The following is a 16408-nucleotide window of genomic DNA, read 5'->3' on the forward strand; positions in this document are numbered from 1 at the left end:
ATTTGGGGGGAATTAAATGTTCCCATCCAAATATTAAACAGTACTAATATTGTTAGTGGTCTAAGTCTAGCAAGGGAGAAATGTGAAGTGAGTTCACTCTTAGCAGCAAGGAACCATTTTACTACTCTGGAAAGATCAGCCATTTCCATGTTCTACATACTTTCTATTCTGGTTTCCTTCTTCTTTTTTTAAACTGAGGTATAATTGACATACAACATCATATTAATTTCAGGTATACCACATAATGATTCAGTATTTGTATGTGCTGTAAAATGATCACCACAGTAAGTCTAGTTACCATCCATCATCTTAATAGTTACATTTTTTTTTCCTGTGATAAGGACTTTTAAGATCTACCTTCCCTTCCTTCTTAAGGGGCTTGGGCTCTGTAACTGGGCTGTGGCCTTTCCCTTCAAGGCTGCTCCAAGTCTGCTTTGAGAGATGGCTCATCTCTCCTGTTCCATTCAACCAGAGCACAACCCCCTTCCCAACCATGGATCCTCACTGGTATTTGACGGCTTTACAAAGCAAAACCTTCTGTGGCCCTTCTCTAATAAGTCGCTGAAGCCCACCCGGACACATTTTATCTGCAGCTGCCCTGACCTGAGTGAAAGAGGGTTTTGGCAAAATCAAGCTGAGGACTGCTGGGCACATCGCCTGCCCCATCCCTATGCATGATTCCTTCAATGGTTTAAATGGCAAAGTGAAGCTTAAAAGGTAAAATGATTAAATGCATTCACTGGGAGGAATAGACACTAATGGAGACAGGACCAGAGACACCAAAACAGCTGGAGGAGTTGGAGCAGACTGTGCTGTTGGCCATCAGGAGGTCTGTGTTGAGGATCAGGTGCTCAGAGCTAGGAATTACTCTCCCATGGAATGTCCATATCCTTAGTTTAGCCAGTAGAGCTGCAATAAGCAACATATGGAGGACTGGGAGCTCACCCAAAAACGGTATGGTAAAAAAAAAAAAAAATAGCCAGGAGAGGCTAAAGGCTACATAGCCTGTGTAGAAATAGGGGAAGAAGGGTTCAAGTACACAGATACTGCACACAGACTGGACAGGGCAGGACTGTAAATGCAGATGCTTTCTGGGGCCAAGCAGGTACCGTACATAAGGTACTCTGGTGGGGTGAGAGCGGCAGGAAGGGGAGCCCTGTAGCAGGCTGGAGAGCACGTGCCTCCTCCAGAGGGGACAGCTGATTTGCTGTCGGGTGGGAAAGAGGGACAGACTTCTTGCCAGACTTCTTATCTTTTTTAAAAAAATAAAACCCTGCACAGGCCAAACAGTACTTGCCACCTCAAAACTTGAAGATGGTGCACAATTTTTTCTGTGTTCACTGTATAAGCACAAGAACGCTTAGAGAAAAACTTCAGCCAAGGGATACAAGTTCTATGTCAGGAAAAGCCTTCCCAGTGGAAAGTTGATTGGAATGTACTATCAAGGGGGGCTGCAACAGCTGTGTGCTTTTTAAATGGCCGTCTGTATTAAAGGGACCAGGCTGCACAGTCTCTGGAGGCAAGGGTGCAGTTTTTGCTAGGGGCGCTCCGATAATTCAGATACAGAAGACTGGGACGACGGCTTTACAAAGCAAAAAGGCAGAGCTACAGGCACGAGGTTTCTGGCAACTCCGGCCCAGGCTGGAGGGAAGCCTCAGGAAGGAAGGAAGAATCAGGCTGTTAAAAGTTACACTGTGTTGCCCTGCAAATTCATAGTTATTTAATGAATGAATGAATAAAGGAGCAAAAGTAACAAATCTAGAGGTTCAAGGTAGTCTGCTTAAATAAGGGAAGGGCAAGGCTCATGGTTCCCAGCGAAAAGACTTTAGGGGCGCCCGGGTGGCTCAGTCGGTTGAGCGTCTGCCTTCAGATCAGGTCATGGTCTCAGGATCCTTGGATGGAGCCCCGCTGGGCTCCTTGCTCAGCAGGGAGTCTGCTTCTCCCTTTGCCCCTCTCCCCTGCTCGTGTGCTCTCTTTCTCTCTGATAGATGGGTAAAATCTTAAAAAAAAAAAAAAGACTTGCATTTTCCCAACTACAAGTTAACTGAAGTCTGTAAACTGGAGACCTGGGTGGCCCCTTAAGGCTTCACTTTACGGCCTGTGCCTTAGAACTCTTCTCAGTATTGTCAGACTCTTAGAAAATTACTGAGTAGTGCAAATAATTCGATAAAACAAATATTTCTAAAGAATACAACTCTTTTTGATTAGAATGTTCCGGTGTACACAGAAACACACGCGTGTGCTCAAGCGTTCTGTTCTGGAGCTCTCAGTTAAGTATCCATAATATATTCAAATCTACGTCAAGATTTAGTTTAAAAAGTAGAAAATAGTGGAGTTTAAAACATAAAACAAGGCAAGGGGGTTAAAAATCTATCCCTGGCTATTAATTTCAGACCAGTGACACAACGAGATAAATACATTTTTTCCTACTTCGTTACATGAGCTGGCCAAACCCAATCATCTGTCTTCCTGCAAAGTGGGTGAGGGATCACTGAGACTGTTTTCCTTTTTGATACGCATTTTGTGTCTAGAAAATGGAACAGCCAGGGAAAGAAAGAGAAAACATGCTGAAAAAAGGGAGGTAGGAGAGATGATGTTGGTGAGAAGGGGGAGAGAGAAAAAGCCTCAACTTCTTATCTTTGGTTCTCTTTTATATGCAAATGTACACCTGCTAAAATACGTCTAAATCTACAAATAAAGAGTAAAAGAAAATATCTGATGAACAAGTGCTTTTAACAACCCTTTACAAGAGCCAGATAAACGTGGGGTTCACCAGCCTCGAAGGGGTGTCTCCAAGGCAGAGTCAGCCCAGAGCTTTCGCAGAAATCCCTCATGAAAAAAAGGGAAGAGATGGGCCTGGAAAAGGAATAACAAAAGGGGATGCAAACAATACTATCACTCAGGCTAGGAAAAAACGACCTTGAACCGACAAAGAACTGGGTATCCTCGAGTACAGGAGGATAATTACGATTCCTATATGAAGTGTGCAGTAATTTTAAAATGAAATTTGAAAAGCATTTTCTGTCTGCTGAGTTTCCCAGTGCTGTCACCCTTCACATATGTATACACCCATGCAATTTTTCCCTCACACTGTGCTCGATGTGTGGCTGATTGCGGCAAACCCAGTCATTTTTGCGAAGGAAAATAAAAATTGTGGGATGTCTTTCTAAAATTAATTCTAAAGATAAAGATTATTGCTTAAAATCCAGAAATCACTTGTCTAATAATCTGCTCAAATGAAAATGAGAGAATATTAGGATATGGGGGTTTTCATGGTCAGAAAATACAGAAAACTCATCTATATTTAGGATTTTTAAATTAAAGGCCGTAAGTGTATGTGAAGGTGAGACACACAGGTTGGAGCTTAACAAGAATCGCTTTTCATGTCCAGATTTTCTGCAGTAAACCCCACTCCACCAAGTCATCCTAAGCCCGTAGATCTGTCGCCAAGGACAGGGCTGATGCATACAGAAGGGACGAAATGCCTGATCCAGATGAGTTGCCTGGAGCTGCTTCAGAAAATAAGTATTTACATCACATTCTCAATTTCTGTGGAGCAATCAACAATTACACTTGAAAATAAATGGCAGGCTTGTAACCGCCCTTTAACAAACATTTCAAAACCAAACCGAAACACTTTGGGGGGTATTACACCACATGTAAATTTATAGCCCTAGTGCCTGCCACTTAACACTGTTCAGTCCTGGGAGGTGAGTGTTTCAACTCTGAAAGTCATGGAAGCTTCAACTTTTCAAAGACAGAGTAATCTGATCAGGAAGCTGTATTTCATTGGCACACAAAGCAGGATTTTTAGCAGCTTTGCACGCAATGATTTACAGGAGAAAAATCAGAAATAAAGACGGTAATATTATCATTATCATTTATAGTAGGACCAGGAATAATCACTGTATAAGATGACCTGGATGCTAGAAATGTAAAATATGCAGAAATCCCTCCTCATCCACTGTAGTGGGTTGCAAAGTATCTCCCCCGCAGGTTTATGTCCACCCAGAACCTCAGAATGTGTTCTTGGGAACAGGTTCTTTGCAGATGTCATTACTTATGGACCTTAAGATGAAATCATCCTAGATTTATGGTGGGCCTTAAATCCAATGTCTGCGGTCCTGGTAGGAAGAGGAGTGAACAGAGACACAGGAAAAAAGGCAAGGTAAACATGGGGCAGAGACTGGAGTGGTCCTGCCACATGCCAGGAGCCACCGGAAGCTGGAACAGGCACGGAGGAGTTCTGCCCTCGAGCCTTCAGAAGGAGCACAGTTTGATTTTAGACTTCTAGCATCCAGAACTGTGAGAGAATACATTTCTGTTGTTTTAGGTTTGTGGTACTTTGTTATAGCAGCCCTGGGAAAATAATACATTCCCTGAGCCCCAATTTTATGGAAATATCCAAAGCCCAATCCCTTTTCTTCCTTTCTCTTCACTTGGGTCTCTTATGTAAAATGAGGGTGTCTCACAACATGACCCACAAGGGCTCTCTCAGCTTTGAGACCTCCTGCTTCCTGGTTCTCACATCTGGGGAGTCACCTGGGTATCTAGAAGGCTGATGCCTGGGCCCCACCTCCAGAGGTTCTGATGTGACTGGTCAAGGGTGTGGCTTGGGCACGGACATGTTTAAAAGCCTGCACGGGATGCTACTGCACAACCACTGAGGAGAATTTCTCTAGGCACTTAGGAGTTGATTTCCTTGAACACAGGAGCCTCTAACCAAGAGCACTCTTCAGAAGGGTGCCTTTCATTCTTTACCGACCACTTTAAATCACCACAACCACCCTCAATGCCATGAGTGAGGACTGCTTTGCTGGAGCAACCAGTAGGCAGCAGGTGCCATGGGTGAAGCCCCGGCAGCCTGACCCCCACCACAGAGACAGGGCTGTGTGGACTACAGTGGGCAATCCAGCAGCATGTGGCGGCTCCCTTGGTTTTACATGAGTTGGGGGGGGGTTTCCGGTCCTAAGTTCGGCAAGTGACATGATTCTTGGGCACTTTTGGACAGGACAAATGAGACATGGTTCTCTGGCCGCCAAAAGTTGTCACTGCAGTCTTTTCTCCCAGGATAAATCCAGTCACCAATGACAACCTGGCTGTTGTAGGCTTCCAGCCCTTTTGCAGTGTGAGGAAAAACTCATGTAATCATGTTTGGGGAAGCACTGCCCAGAACCCTAAGTGGCAACCTTCAAATCTATGCTGACCTCCCACACAGCTTTTAAATGGACGTACCTTAGTATATCCTTGAATGTTTCAGCTTCCAAAGAATATCAGTGAGAAATGGCACAGTCAGGCAACCACTTTCAACACAGCTTGACCAAGAGAATTGGTGTCAAAAGAATGAGAGGCTGAATGGACATTCTTAGAGGCTTAATCCTCTTGAGATAAAAGCTGAGAGGCCTTTTCACATGGAGCTTAAGGAGATGAGTTTTGCCAGGATGGGCACGTGGGGTGGGAAAAGTACTGGTGGAGTGAATGACTGAAAGAGATAGTATTCTGGCCTGAATCAACAAGCATTAAGGAAACTCCTTAATACGCTCATTTTTATTCATTCGTTCGACAAAATGAGTGCCCACTGTGTGCGGGATTCTGTGTTAGGTGATGGGTTTTTATGACATTTAGCATAAGCTGCATCACTGGCTAAAATGAGAACTCACTTACCTCTCAAAGGTAAATTTAGTGTGAATACAAATAAAACTGCCAATGTGGTAAATTTTACTTGGGGGTAGAAGTCGTTCAGAGGGGGACTTTCTCTCATCAGCTAGGTAAGCATTGCCTTAATCCTGGCCTAAGTGTTTCAGGGAAACACTGACCTGAATAGCCTACTACTTGCACGTGGTCTCAGGCCTAACCGCACTCAGGTTTGCCCCTCTTTATGAAGGGCAAACTTCTGGTATAATCTGTACTCGGAAATCCTTGCAAGCCTCTCCCTAGGCCTGACACAAGGGAAAGGAAAGGTGTGGCTTTGTTCATCATAGCTCGCAAAGCATCCTTGCAGAGCTCATCTTTTGTGGGGATACACACTGACATTTCACTGATCCAGACATCCTGATGCGGGTGTCTCTCCTGTCAAATCAAAGGGGAAGGGTTGGTGGAATGGAAGGTCAAAGCTTAAATCTTGAAGTTTCAGTTCAAGACCCAACACACTAGCTACCTGGCCTTGAACAGGAATCTTAACCTTTCTAGGTTTCTGTTGGACTGTCTGTAGAATTAGTTACTGATGTTTACCCCACCAGGCTGTTATGAAGATTGGACAGGAGGGAGACTTAGTGAAGGCAGGATCACAGGCTTTTGCTGTCCTGGTATTTCCAGGATGCAGCCCAAGTAAAGGTGTAGCATACACGCAAATGATATACTATTTATTATACACAGAAAACCACACATTCAGAGACATTCAAATTAATCTTTTTGATTCATACCTGGATTCTTGAGTGTGAATTGACAGACTAATAAAAGGAGTAGATAGTGTTAACAATGGCAGATCATACAGGCTGTGAGTGTGTATGGGTGTGTATGGAAGGATTTCTGTGTAAATTGTAGCACAGACTGTGGGAGCCAGAGTTATGAAACTCACACTCTCCCAAATGATGACTAACAAAGCAGATGCCTTTCAGAGTGACAGCAAATAAGTTAAAGATGAGCCCCTCTGCCAGGAAAACCATGTTTGGGAATGATAAACAAATGGAAAAAAAGAAATGAGAATGTTGGCACATTTGATTCCTTTGCTATGGACTGAGAATCACAGACTGCCAGCATTTGAAGGAATGTTAGCGTTCCCGGAAACAAGAATTCCTTCCACGGTGCCCCTCTAGAGAGCGGGTTCCTGCCATGGTGCAACCAGCCCAGCCAGCAGCTGGAAGACCCTCACCTTATTTTTGTTGGAATGAAGAGATAGAAAGTTCTTCCATGACCCAAGTGTGAATTTCTTCCTTGCCACACTCACATACAGGGCCCCCTGAGCTACACTCCGCAGTTACACTTGATAAATGTTGGTATGTGGCAGCCATTTTCAGATAGGAGATACGTTATTTGAAACTCTAGGTTCACATTTTTAAATGGTTCATTTATTGGAAGTTCTAAAAGTTCTTTAACATGCTTCAGAACACTGTGCTGGCTATAAAGGGAAAGACGGGTCACATAGGGTTTGGTCCCAAAATACATATTCCTCAAAGTATCTTCTGGGTGGAGTACTGCACAGAACAGATGGGGGGAAATGCTGCATCAGCCCAGCAACATTTGTTAGAGCACACCAGGGGAAGACTTGCCTGGTGATCAGGTGCCCTGCAATGTCCTCAACCGTGGGTATATCAGGCATGTGGCAAATGAGCACTCACAGGCAGAGCCGTGCGGCCTCTACCGGGGAGACCACCAGGAGTCACTTCATCAACTTCTGCTATTCTTCTTAAATGGTTTTTTCATGGGACTAATTAGAAGTTCCTAAAATATCATGAAACTCTCCTTAAGATTCCTTTTTGATAAGGTAAACATCTTTCTGGATTCAAACCATCCATTGAGTTTTCAAGTGGAAATTTCTTGCAGAAGCTAATTTAGTGGTACTACTGGGAAGACTGTCTATGAGGAGTTATGGCAGCACAGGGCTTGGGTGGGTCTTGGTTCCAAGTGCCTAGTGCAGTTCAGGAGGAAGCGTTCATATATTGAGTGTGCAGTACATGCTTGGCACTTCCACACCCATGATCTCATTTCAACTTTAGGACAATCTTGCCAGGTAATATGTCTGCTTTCCCAATAGAGAGACTCAGAGGGACGGAGAAACAGAGCAGGGAGTAAAGAGCTGACATAGACAGCTGATGCCAAAGCCCAGGGACAGCTGCCATATCTCCTCAACTCCCAGAGGACAGCCTCAGGAATATTCCTTTTCTTTGGAATACTCTAGAAGGAATGCAGCTCATACAACAGGAAAACCTCAGCAAAATTATTATGAAGGGAGAGGCAGACTCTATCTTAAATCAAAGGATATATCTGCCCTAACTCTACCAAAGGCCAAATCTCCAAATAATTATGACAAAAGACACAAAGATTTAATAAAAAGATGATGGTCAAGAACTTGGAGATTGAACTAAGACTATGTTATATGACAATTATATCTTGCAAAAAAGTGGGGAAAAAAAGAACTTAAGATTAAAGTAACTTTAGTGACATGCGTGACAACAGTACTAAGCAGGGCCAAGGTGCCTGAGGCCCTCAAACATTAACTTCATGGGAGGTCTGGCGGGTGGGGAGCACAGAGGAGAGTGTGATAGCCAGGACAGAGCTGGCAATGCTCAAACAAAGTCACTAGCTTTGAACGTTTTTTTTTTCCTGATATATTTCCCAAGTTAGTTTATATGTCTACTACTTTGGCATACAACAGGCACAAAGCATTTTTTTTTTTTTAAACTGCCAACTGTTGATGGGTCAACAGCAGGCTGTTGGAACAGCAATTTCTTTGAAGATTCTAATGGCAAATAATCCTTGTTAAGCTTGTCAGACCTTTCTGTACAAAGAGGAGAAAAATGTGAAAGTGCAGTACTTAACTATCTCTTCTACTCTAAAGAAAGTCTATGGAAAATACCATCTGCATTAATTTGGGGGAGAGTCATCTACTTGGAAGGGATGACTGGAAAGAATACTGGAGAAGTAAGAATGGGCAACTGGATCGTTTCCTGGTTTCCACCCAATAAGTCTTTGTCATTTTAACCGAAATAAGTTCAGAGGTCATTAGATACTTCTGCGTTCAAAGGCAAATTGCAAAGGAAAAGCATCCAAATAACTTTTTGGTTATTTGCAGCTTGGGATCATCTACACTTCTATTAATAAAAAGAAAACAAAGAAGAGGCTCTGCTCACAGTTTTCTCAAAATGAAGAATAAAAATGCAATAAACTATATCACTGGGAAAAAGCTGAAAAGAAAAGAAAACCTCTGTATTTTGGAGTGAAATATTATCTGATGCAGAATTTATACAATAATTGCTCTACTATCTACTCCTTTTTCAAAACCAGAGTTCATCACAGAAACATGGGTTTAAAAAATTAATCATCAGGCCATGAATTGTACTGCCATAAAAGAAAGCCATTCTTTTCTGCTTATAAACAACAAAACTACCACATATGCAGATGCATGCCTCAGTACCTCGGTGCAATGGTGTATTTACTTGTATAAATATTTAAAGTCAGACCTTTGAATTTCTAATGAAGTAGTACACCACTTTACAAAATAAGATACTAGTAAATTTAGATGTACGACAAATAGAACTCTGTTCAGAATACTAATTGCTGCTGTTGATATTCTAAAACTAAAAAAAGTAATGATATTCAGATTCCATCTAAACAAGCATAATACATGGGCAGAAATCTCGATAGGTCTTGATGAAATCTTACTGCTAAAATTGTTAAATTATCAGACGAGCTAACCACCTCCTATTTTTGGTTAGTTTTAAGTTATCGGAGGTACAAGGTAAGCTTCATGTCCGGCACTTCCTCCCCACCCCCCCACCCCACTCTTATTTTAATGATACACATTCAATTATCACAGGCAAGAAAAGAGTCACATCAGAAACATCTGTAGTTTGCCATATAATGACAGGGTGTTCCCCATGGAGACTGACCTTGTCACCCAGACGCAGGTGCTGAAAGGCTGTGTGATGGGGGTGCTCACACGTGTAAATATATGACATGATTATGAAGAATTCAATAGACACGGTTATTTTCCACCTTAGTTTATGTTAACATAAGCTCACACGTTCTGCTCTTATGATTAATCGCCTGCTCCAGCATGCAGCAGTTGAATATCCTTGCTCTTAGTGGAGTCCACAAACCACTAACCTAGAAGGTTCTGCTTATAAGATAAGGTTGAATCCTGTTTGAAATTCACAGGTGACTGTAACTTTACCTGTTATCGGGATCTTCGCTGCCATGCTTTCTTCCCTGCTCTCGTCTCCACAGCCACTGGAAACTTCTAAAAACAAAACACGTGATGATGAAAGTGTATCTCAAGGATATATTTATGGAGTGGACCTTTGTTTGCCTTTTTTTTTTTTTTAAACTGCCGTTCCTTTTATTTTCACTGCCTCCCCATGTCCCTTTCTGTGGGTTAGTTTATTTTTTTGTCTGAAATTGTACTGTTTCCAAAGGAACCCTATTCTTTTTTAAGATTATTTATTTATTTATTTATTTATTTGAGAGAGCTTGAGAGAGCATGAGCAGGGGGTGGGGGAGGTAGGAGGGGTGGGAGGGTAGAGGGTGGGAGGGGCAGAGGGACAGAGAGAAGCAGACTCCCTGCTGAGCAGGGAGCCCAACAAGGGCCAGGACCTGGAGATCCTGACCTGAGCCCAAGGTAGACACTTAACTGACTGAGCCACCCACGTGCCCGAAAAGGAAACGTGTTCTAAATCTAAGGTATCTCTATGTTGCCTTCAAGCAAAATACTATAGAGTCCAACATCTATCAAATTCAAATAGGGCTTAAAACAATTGAGCTCCAAATCCTGCCCATGTATATTGACTTCTGAGTATATCCTGAGCAACTCATGGCTGTCTTAGAAATGCCATTACAGCAGTTTCCTGGCATGCCTTAACAGTACTACTAAAATAATCACAATTTCTGGATACTAAAAATGGGCTGTTAAATTTGGGGGGCATAAACTCATTGATTCTTAGTCATCTGTTGAAACTTTTATAAGGTTCCATTACAATTAAAAAGAATGTTTACAAATTATGAGTAAATTTTATTAAGTGATATCAAAAACTTCACAGTATTTTATGGAATCATTGTAATGTAATCACCTTCATCCTTGTGACATGATCAAAATGATCTACTGCCAAGAGATTCATTTTGCTAACATTTCATTACTTATAAAAACTTATTGGAGGGGTGCCTGGGTGGCTCAGTCAGTTAAGCGCCTGCCTTCGGGTCATGATCTCGGGATCCTGGGATGGAGCCCTGTGTCCTGGGATCCAGCCCTTCACTGGGCTCCCTGCTCAGCAGGCAGTCTGCTTCTCCCTCTCCCTCTGCCCCTCCCCCCGCTTGTGCTCTGTCTCTCTTTCAAATAACTAAATAAAATCTTAAAAAAAAATTATTGGAAATTCAGCATAACAGCAGACCTATGATTAGGTCTTCCATTCCTGTTAGACTAAACGAAAATAAATATATTTCCTAAAAGGTGGTATAAAACAGAGCAAATATCATGCATATTAAAATCAGAAGTATTCTCTAATCAGCTTAATTTTATAAGTATACCTTAAGAAAGAGGGTGTTGCGTTGATTCTGAATGCATGTTTTCTGTGGACAGAATGTATAGCAATAGTTACCTTGTTCCTTTGTACGAACATTGTTGAGCCACTGAGCGGGTTTGGCTTCCTTTATTCCACTATTGTCATTCAGAATAGACGGCAAGCTGCAAGATGATTCATCACTGTGAATAGCTGACCTACCGTCACACTCTTCTGTAAGGGCTTTTTTCAATAATGCTGTTGCCTACAGTGTTTAAAAGAAAGCACAAAGAAATAAAAACAAACTCTAACCACATTACCCTTGGTCTCAAAAACCCAGCCTTCAAATGTAATTTTAGGTTAAGCTTTACTTGGGATTTAATTTGCTTCCTGACATTTAACTGAAATTAAAATGTCTTCAAGATGAGACAACATCTGATTATTTTCCAGCATAATTTCTTTACAACAACTTGCACTTGTGATAACTTCTTTGAGGACTTATGGAATGCAAAAGTGTTCTTTGACTCATGAAGTATGTATATGAGATGTGACCACCTCCGTTAATCTGGGCTAGTTTATCCAAGATTTATCTTTCATTGCATGAATCTGTTTTTCAGGCATGAAGACAGTTGATTTGGAATGAGAGAGCTGGAAGGATGTGACTTTGAGGTATCCCCATCCTTCTAGAAATGACCTGTGAACTTCCCCAAATGAGAAGATTGCAGAAAAACTTTGTGGCTGAGGAGGATACACGAAAGCAAAAAGAGAACTAAACTTATTCTAAATCATAATCTTCAATTAAGGATAAAGACACTCCGCACTTTGCCCCTCAGTCTTCTGGGAGCTCAGGAAACTGGCCTGCCACACTGCCTATCTGTTTTCAAAGGGCCCTGAACTGTCTTTACCCATTATCACCTCATGTCTCGTGGGCAGACAGATGGGCACAGATTTCATCACGGCCAACTTGAGAGGTAGAGAACAAGTGGCAATTAACAGGACAAGTTAATACTCGTGTCTATTCATTTCCAGGTCAGTACTCTCCTCCTGAGAAATACAAATATACTGGTAACAAGAGGTAACCAATGATGACATAACCTCCTTCCAGAGTGTATGTTTCTCGTTCACTTCCTACTTGTAAGTGATGATTTGCCCAGGCTTTTGGCAGAGAAAACCTAGGTGGTGGTGCTGACCTATCACTGGTATCTGATGACAGGAATAAATACAGGGCAGTGTCCAACCCAACCCGCGGGAAACAAACATGAGATTCTACAAGTTAATATGAAGAGTGGGACAGGACAAATCCTCACGGGTCATCTTTAGTCTAAGCACAAAGGGGTAACACCATAATTATCTGGGGAAGAAGAGGGAAGACAGTAATTTTTCCTTGTGATTAATACGAAAGAAGGTGAAGATGCCCTGACATATCTGCCTCACTGAGGCAGAATATGGAAGATCTAGCCTTGTTGAGTTTGGCCTGGAACATACTTTGAGGTCACTGCCGTGGGCCTTGACATCCCTGCAAGGCTCTTGCCTTCTGCCCTCCCTAGGACCGGCTGGCCTCTTGGACTCATGCCCATCCTAGGGGCTGCAGAAACTGATTAGAGGGGATTTAAGAAGTTCTAGTTTCCTTGGCCAAGGGACCTGGCATCAAGTTAGACTTGCAGCCAAGACCTGTCTGTAGTTCACTTCTAGTAACCAGGTGCTTTTCCTTCATTTGTTTAAATTAGTCCTGGATCTTATTCCAATTGCGGTAACTCTATATTGAGATGATCTGCACAGTATCCCTGCAGACTAGGGTTCGGGTATAAAGTCCTGCCTCTGAAGCTCAGGCCAGGGCTGGTTCCTGTCCCTGGCTGTCAGAGTGCCCCAATCCCAGCTGCCTACATGGACCACTGCACTGTACCTGCTTCCGAATCTGTCCAGGAAGAGAGGTATGAAAAGTAGGACCACGTCCTTGAACTGCCATCTCTCAACTGTCAGTATGGTCTCTGGACCATCCTGGCGTGTCTCATTTCTAGATCTCTACCCATCCTGATCTAGTCTCTTCCCACAGAGAGTTAAGCTCCAATTCCGTGTGCCCAATAATCCTGGCTATGTGAAAAGCATTTTAGAATATGAACAAAAAGAATTGGCCCAGATTCTGTAATGAAAGCTGTAGTTTTCTTTTTCTGATAGTTAAAATAATCCAAACATCTGGAAGACCCTCAAAGATGTATTTCTTCCACATCTTATGCAATAGCTATAACTAATAATTTCTTGGCATGACTTCATTATAATGGCCTCTGTCTTACACATATCTTAAGAATAAAATTGTTTAAGAACTGTTGCAGCTTCCTGCACTTTGTGCTGCAGAATTTGCAGACAACGGAAACTGGGGTTGCCAGTGACTCAGATTACTTCTCATTAGGCCCTCAATGATGACACACAATTTATCTCACTGCTTTGTGCATCCCTTTACATACGAGACCCTCTTTTGCTTTAGCTGGGTTCCAACTGGGCCTCGAAATAAAATGCTATAATAATACTGCAAATGTCTAATAAGTCTTTCTATGCTTGATACTGATACCAGCCCTGCCACCAGTTCTATGCTGAGCCCCCCCTCTTTTTTTTTTACTGGGGTGAGGTAAGTAGAGTGGTGAGCATACTGCAGGTCTTTATTTATTTCGTACATTTCATAAATGAAGATAAATGATATTCACTACTCAATACTCCTATCTCTAGGATTTCTCATACTTTTTTGATAGGGACATTGATAAAAGGACTCATCTTCTAAGATAATTCTATAGATAATTTCGCAAAGATGAGTTTTTTCTATCTGTAAGGATTTTGGTAGAAGGTCCAATGAGAATGGCTGGCTTGGCTTTACTGGACCATGGAGCCAAGAGAGAGCAGTAGATGTGCCCAGCGGGTCATCCGTAAAAGAATCCACAATATAAGGCCCTAACAAGCAGGGAATAATGATAAGCAGGACAGAAAGAAATGTCAGTCTCAGACAAAGAATAGTCAGAAAGTTTTAAGTCAAAAACAACTTCGGTAGAGTCAGGAGAAACATCTGTAATACATTCCCAAGCTGCCCCAAAAGGGCAGACCTTTTAGAAAGACGTATTTTTAAGGAAGCCCCCAACTTGAAGGAGCTTTCGGCCTGAGGCTGCAACACTAACCCATACCTGCACAGGAACAAAAGCCCAGAGAAGAGTGAACAAGCTGCTTTACATAGCTCACGCTGGGACTGAATGAGCTCTGCAAATTGGAGCTCTCCTATGTGACAAATGCCACCAGACAACAACTTTTGCTACCGGCCTCCTGATGGTGCTTATGAATGGACTATGCTTGGGTTTCAACTTATCTGTTAGCTAATAAAGGCTCTCTTTGATTTCATACATTTTGAGCCCAGGAGGGGGATGGAGACTGCCTCACTGCTCTCAGCAGTCTGATGTTTAAGTCAATACCAACAAACTAGTCTCTCACTTTTCTGCCTTCCCCAGAGCCAGGAGAAAGGGAAATTCAATGCCAAGGCACACACTGCTTGCAGAATGACTGATGGTGATATCTCCACATTTCAGGTCTCATGAAAGATAAACCATCCCATGAATTATACTCAGCAGGACACCTGGAGTTATTCAGTCTACTAGAATTTTTCTCAAAGTTCAGTTTAAATATGGATCCTGCTAGGTCTAGAACCCCAAGAATCATCTCTTACTTTATATCCAGAAACAATCAATTGTGATATTACGTGCACAGATAGATAGATGAACGTATTACTGGAAAAGACATTATGTCCAGAACGCCATTTTAAGAAATGAGAGGAGAAAATCAAATTGCTCAAAATATTGCAACAAATTGTACCAATTTCTAGAAAAAAAAATCTTACACGTCAATAAGAAAAAAATTACTTACCTAATAGAAAAATGAGCAAAGAACATGAACCTGCAAATTATTAAAGAAGAAATACGAATGGCTAACAAATAGGTAGGGGAAAATTTGACCTCAATTGTAATATAAAGGTCAAATGAACAAAAAAAATTGGATGTCATTTGTACTTCTCAATCTTGGTGTTCAAAAAAAAAAAGTCAATAGTATCCAGTTTCATTAAAAGCTCAAGGAAATGATATTTTCATTCATTCCTCATAACTGATGACCCTTCCAGGGTGAGATATACCGGTGCATAGTACGTACCTTCTGACCTGACAATTCCACATCTAGAAATTCATCCTAAGGAAACAGCGTGGACAGCTGTAAAAACTGAATAGCCCAGATGTTCTCTGAATTATTTTTTTACTAGAGGAACAATTAAAAACAAACTTCAACAACAGGAGTGTGTTTAAAGAGACTGGATATCCATACGAGGGTCTCCATACAGCCATTTGAAATGATGGAGAAGAACATGGGATGATATGAAGGGAAGCCCACTTGTGACAAGTGGGGAAAAAAAGCAGCTTTGTACACAAAAGTACAACCCATGTTTGTCAGTATATTAAATATTAAAAACCACACTCTGCAATGCCAATGGACAATTTTATTCTTTTTGTTTACCTTAATATTCCAAATTTGGAGCATTTTTTTCTTTTTCTTTTTTTTTTTTTAAGACATGCTACCCACAAAAGAGTCCGATTTCTGTGATGGGTGGTACAAATATAAACAGAAAGTGAACGTGAAAGCATTTAGTAAAATTAAATTCTCTTCTATACCTAAATCAATGCTATTAATGCAGATACAAAAAAGCAAGAGAATTATGGCTGCAGACAGTAAGTGACATTTTTTTCCTAATACACAGATTTAACTGACCTTCCTCAAGAACTTTCCTTAAGAAAAATGCTCTTAAGTTATATCTAAGTTACAGGAGGGGAAGGGGAAAGGAGAAGGAAAGGGGATTTTTATCTATGTAGCAATTAAAAGAAATGGGAAAGTATTAATATGAGCCAGCAAATGAGTATTCAAGAGATAAGATCAAAAAACCAGTCCATCATTTAGGGAGAGGTGAAGGGATTTCTGTGACCAATCACATGTCTCTCTGGCAGTGTATGTGTGGTGAGGGGCAGGACTGACCTACTCTGTGGGTGACACCAGCAAGCCACTCTGCTTTGTCTGGAGAAGTTCTCCCGGGCAGAAAGAGACATCACGTAGGAGAAAAGGAGTATCAAGGCACTTAGTGTTTTAATGAAGCACCCAACTCATTTTTTTTTCTACATAAAGTAATT

General features: G+C 41.7%; 1 protein-coding gene across 1 annotated transcript in view; it reads right to left on the reverse strand.

The window, feature by feature from the left end:
* The window catches only part of KIZ (kizuna centrosomal protein), a 125560-nt gene that overhangs the window by 20074 nt on the left and 89078 nt on the right, over window positions 1-16408 (reverse strand). The window contains exons 9-10 of the mRNA XM_027622818.2: window positions 11310-11475; window positions 9893-9958 (exon numbers count right to left, since the gene is read on the reverse strand). Coding sequence (XP_027478619.1) covers window positions 9893-9958; window positions 11310-11475 — 232 coding nt within the window. The remainder of the gene's footprint in view (window positions 1-9892; window positions 9959-11309; window positions 11476-16408) is intronic.

Source organism: Zalophus californianus, chromosome 8 (assembly GCF_009762305.2).
Source record: "Zalophus californianus isolate mZalCal1 chromosome 8, mZalCal1.pri.v2, whole genome shotgun sequence".
Taxonomy (NCBI): domain Eukaryota; kingdom Metazoa; phylum Chordata; class Mammalia; order Carnivora; family Otariidae; genus Zalophus; species Zalophus californianus.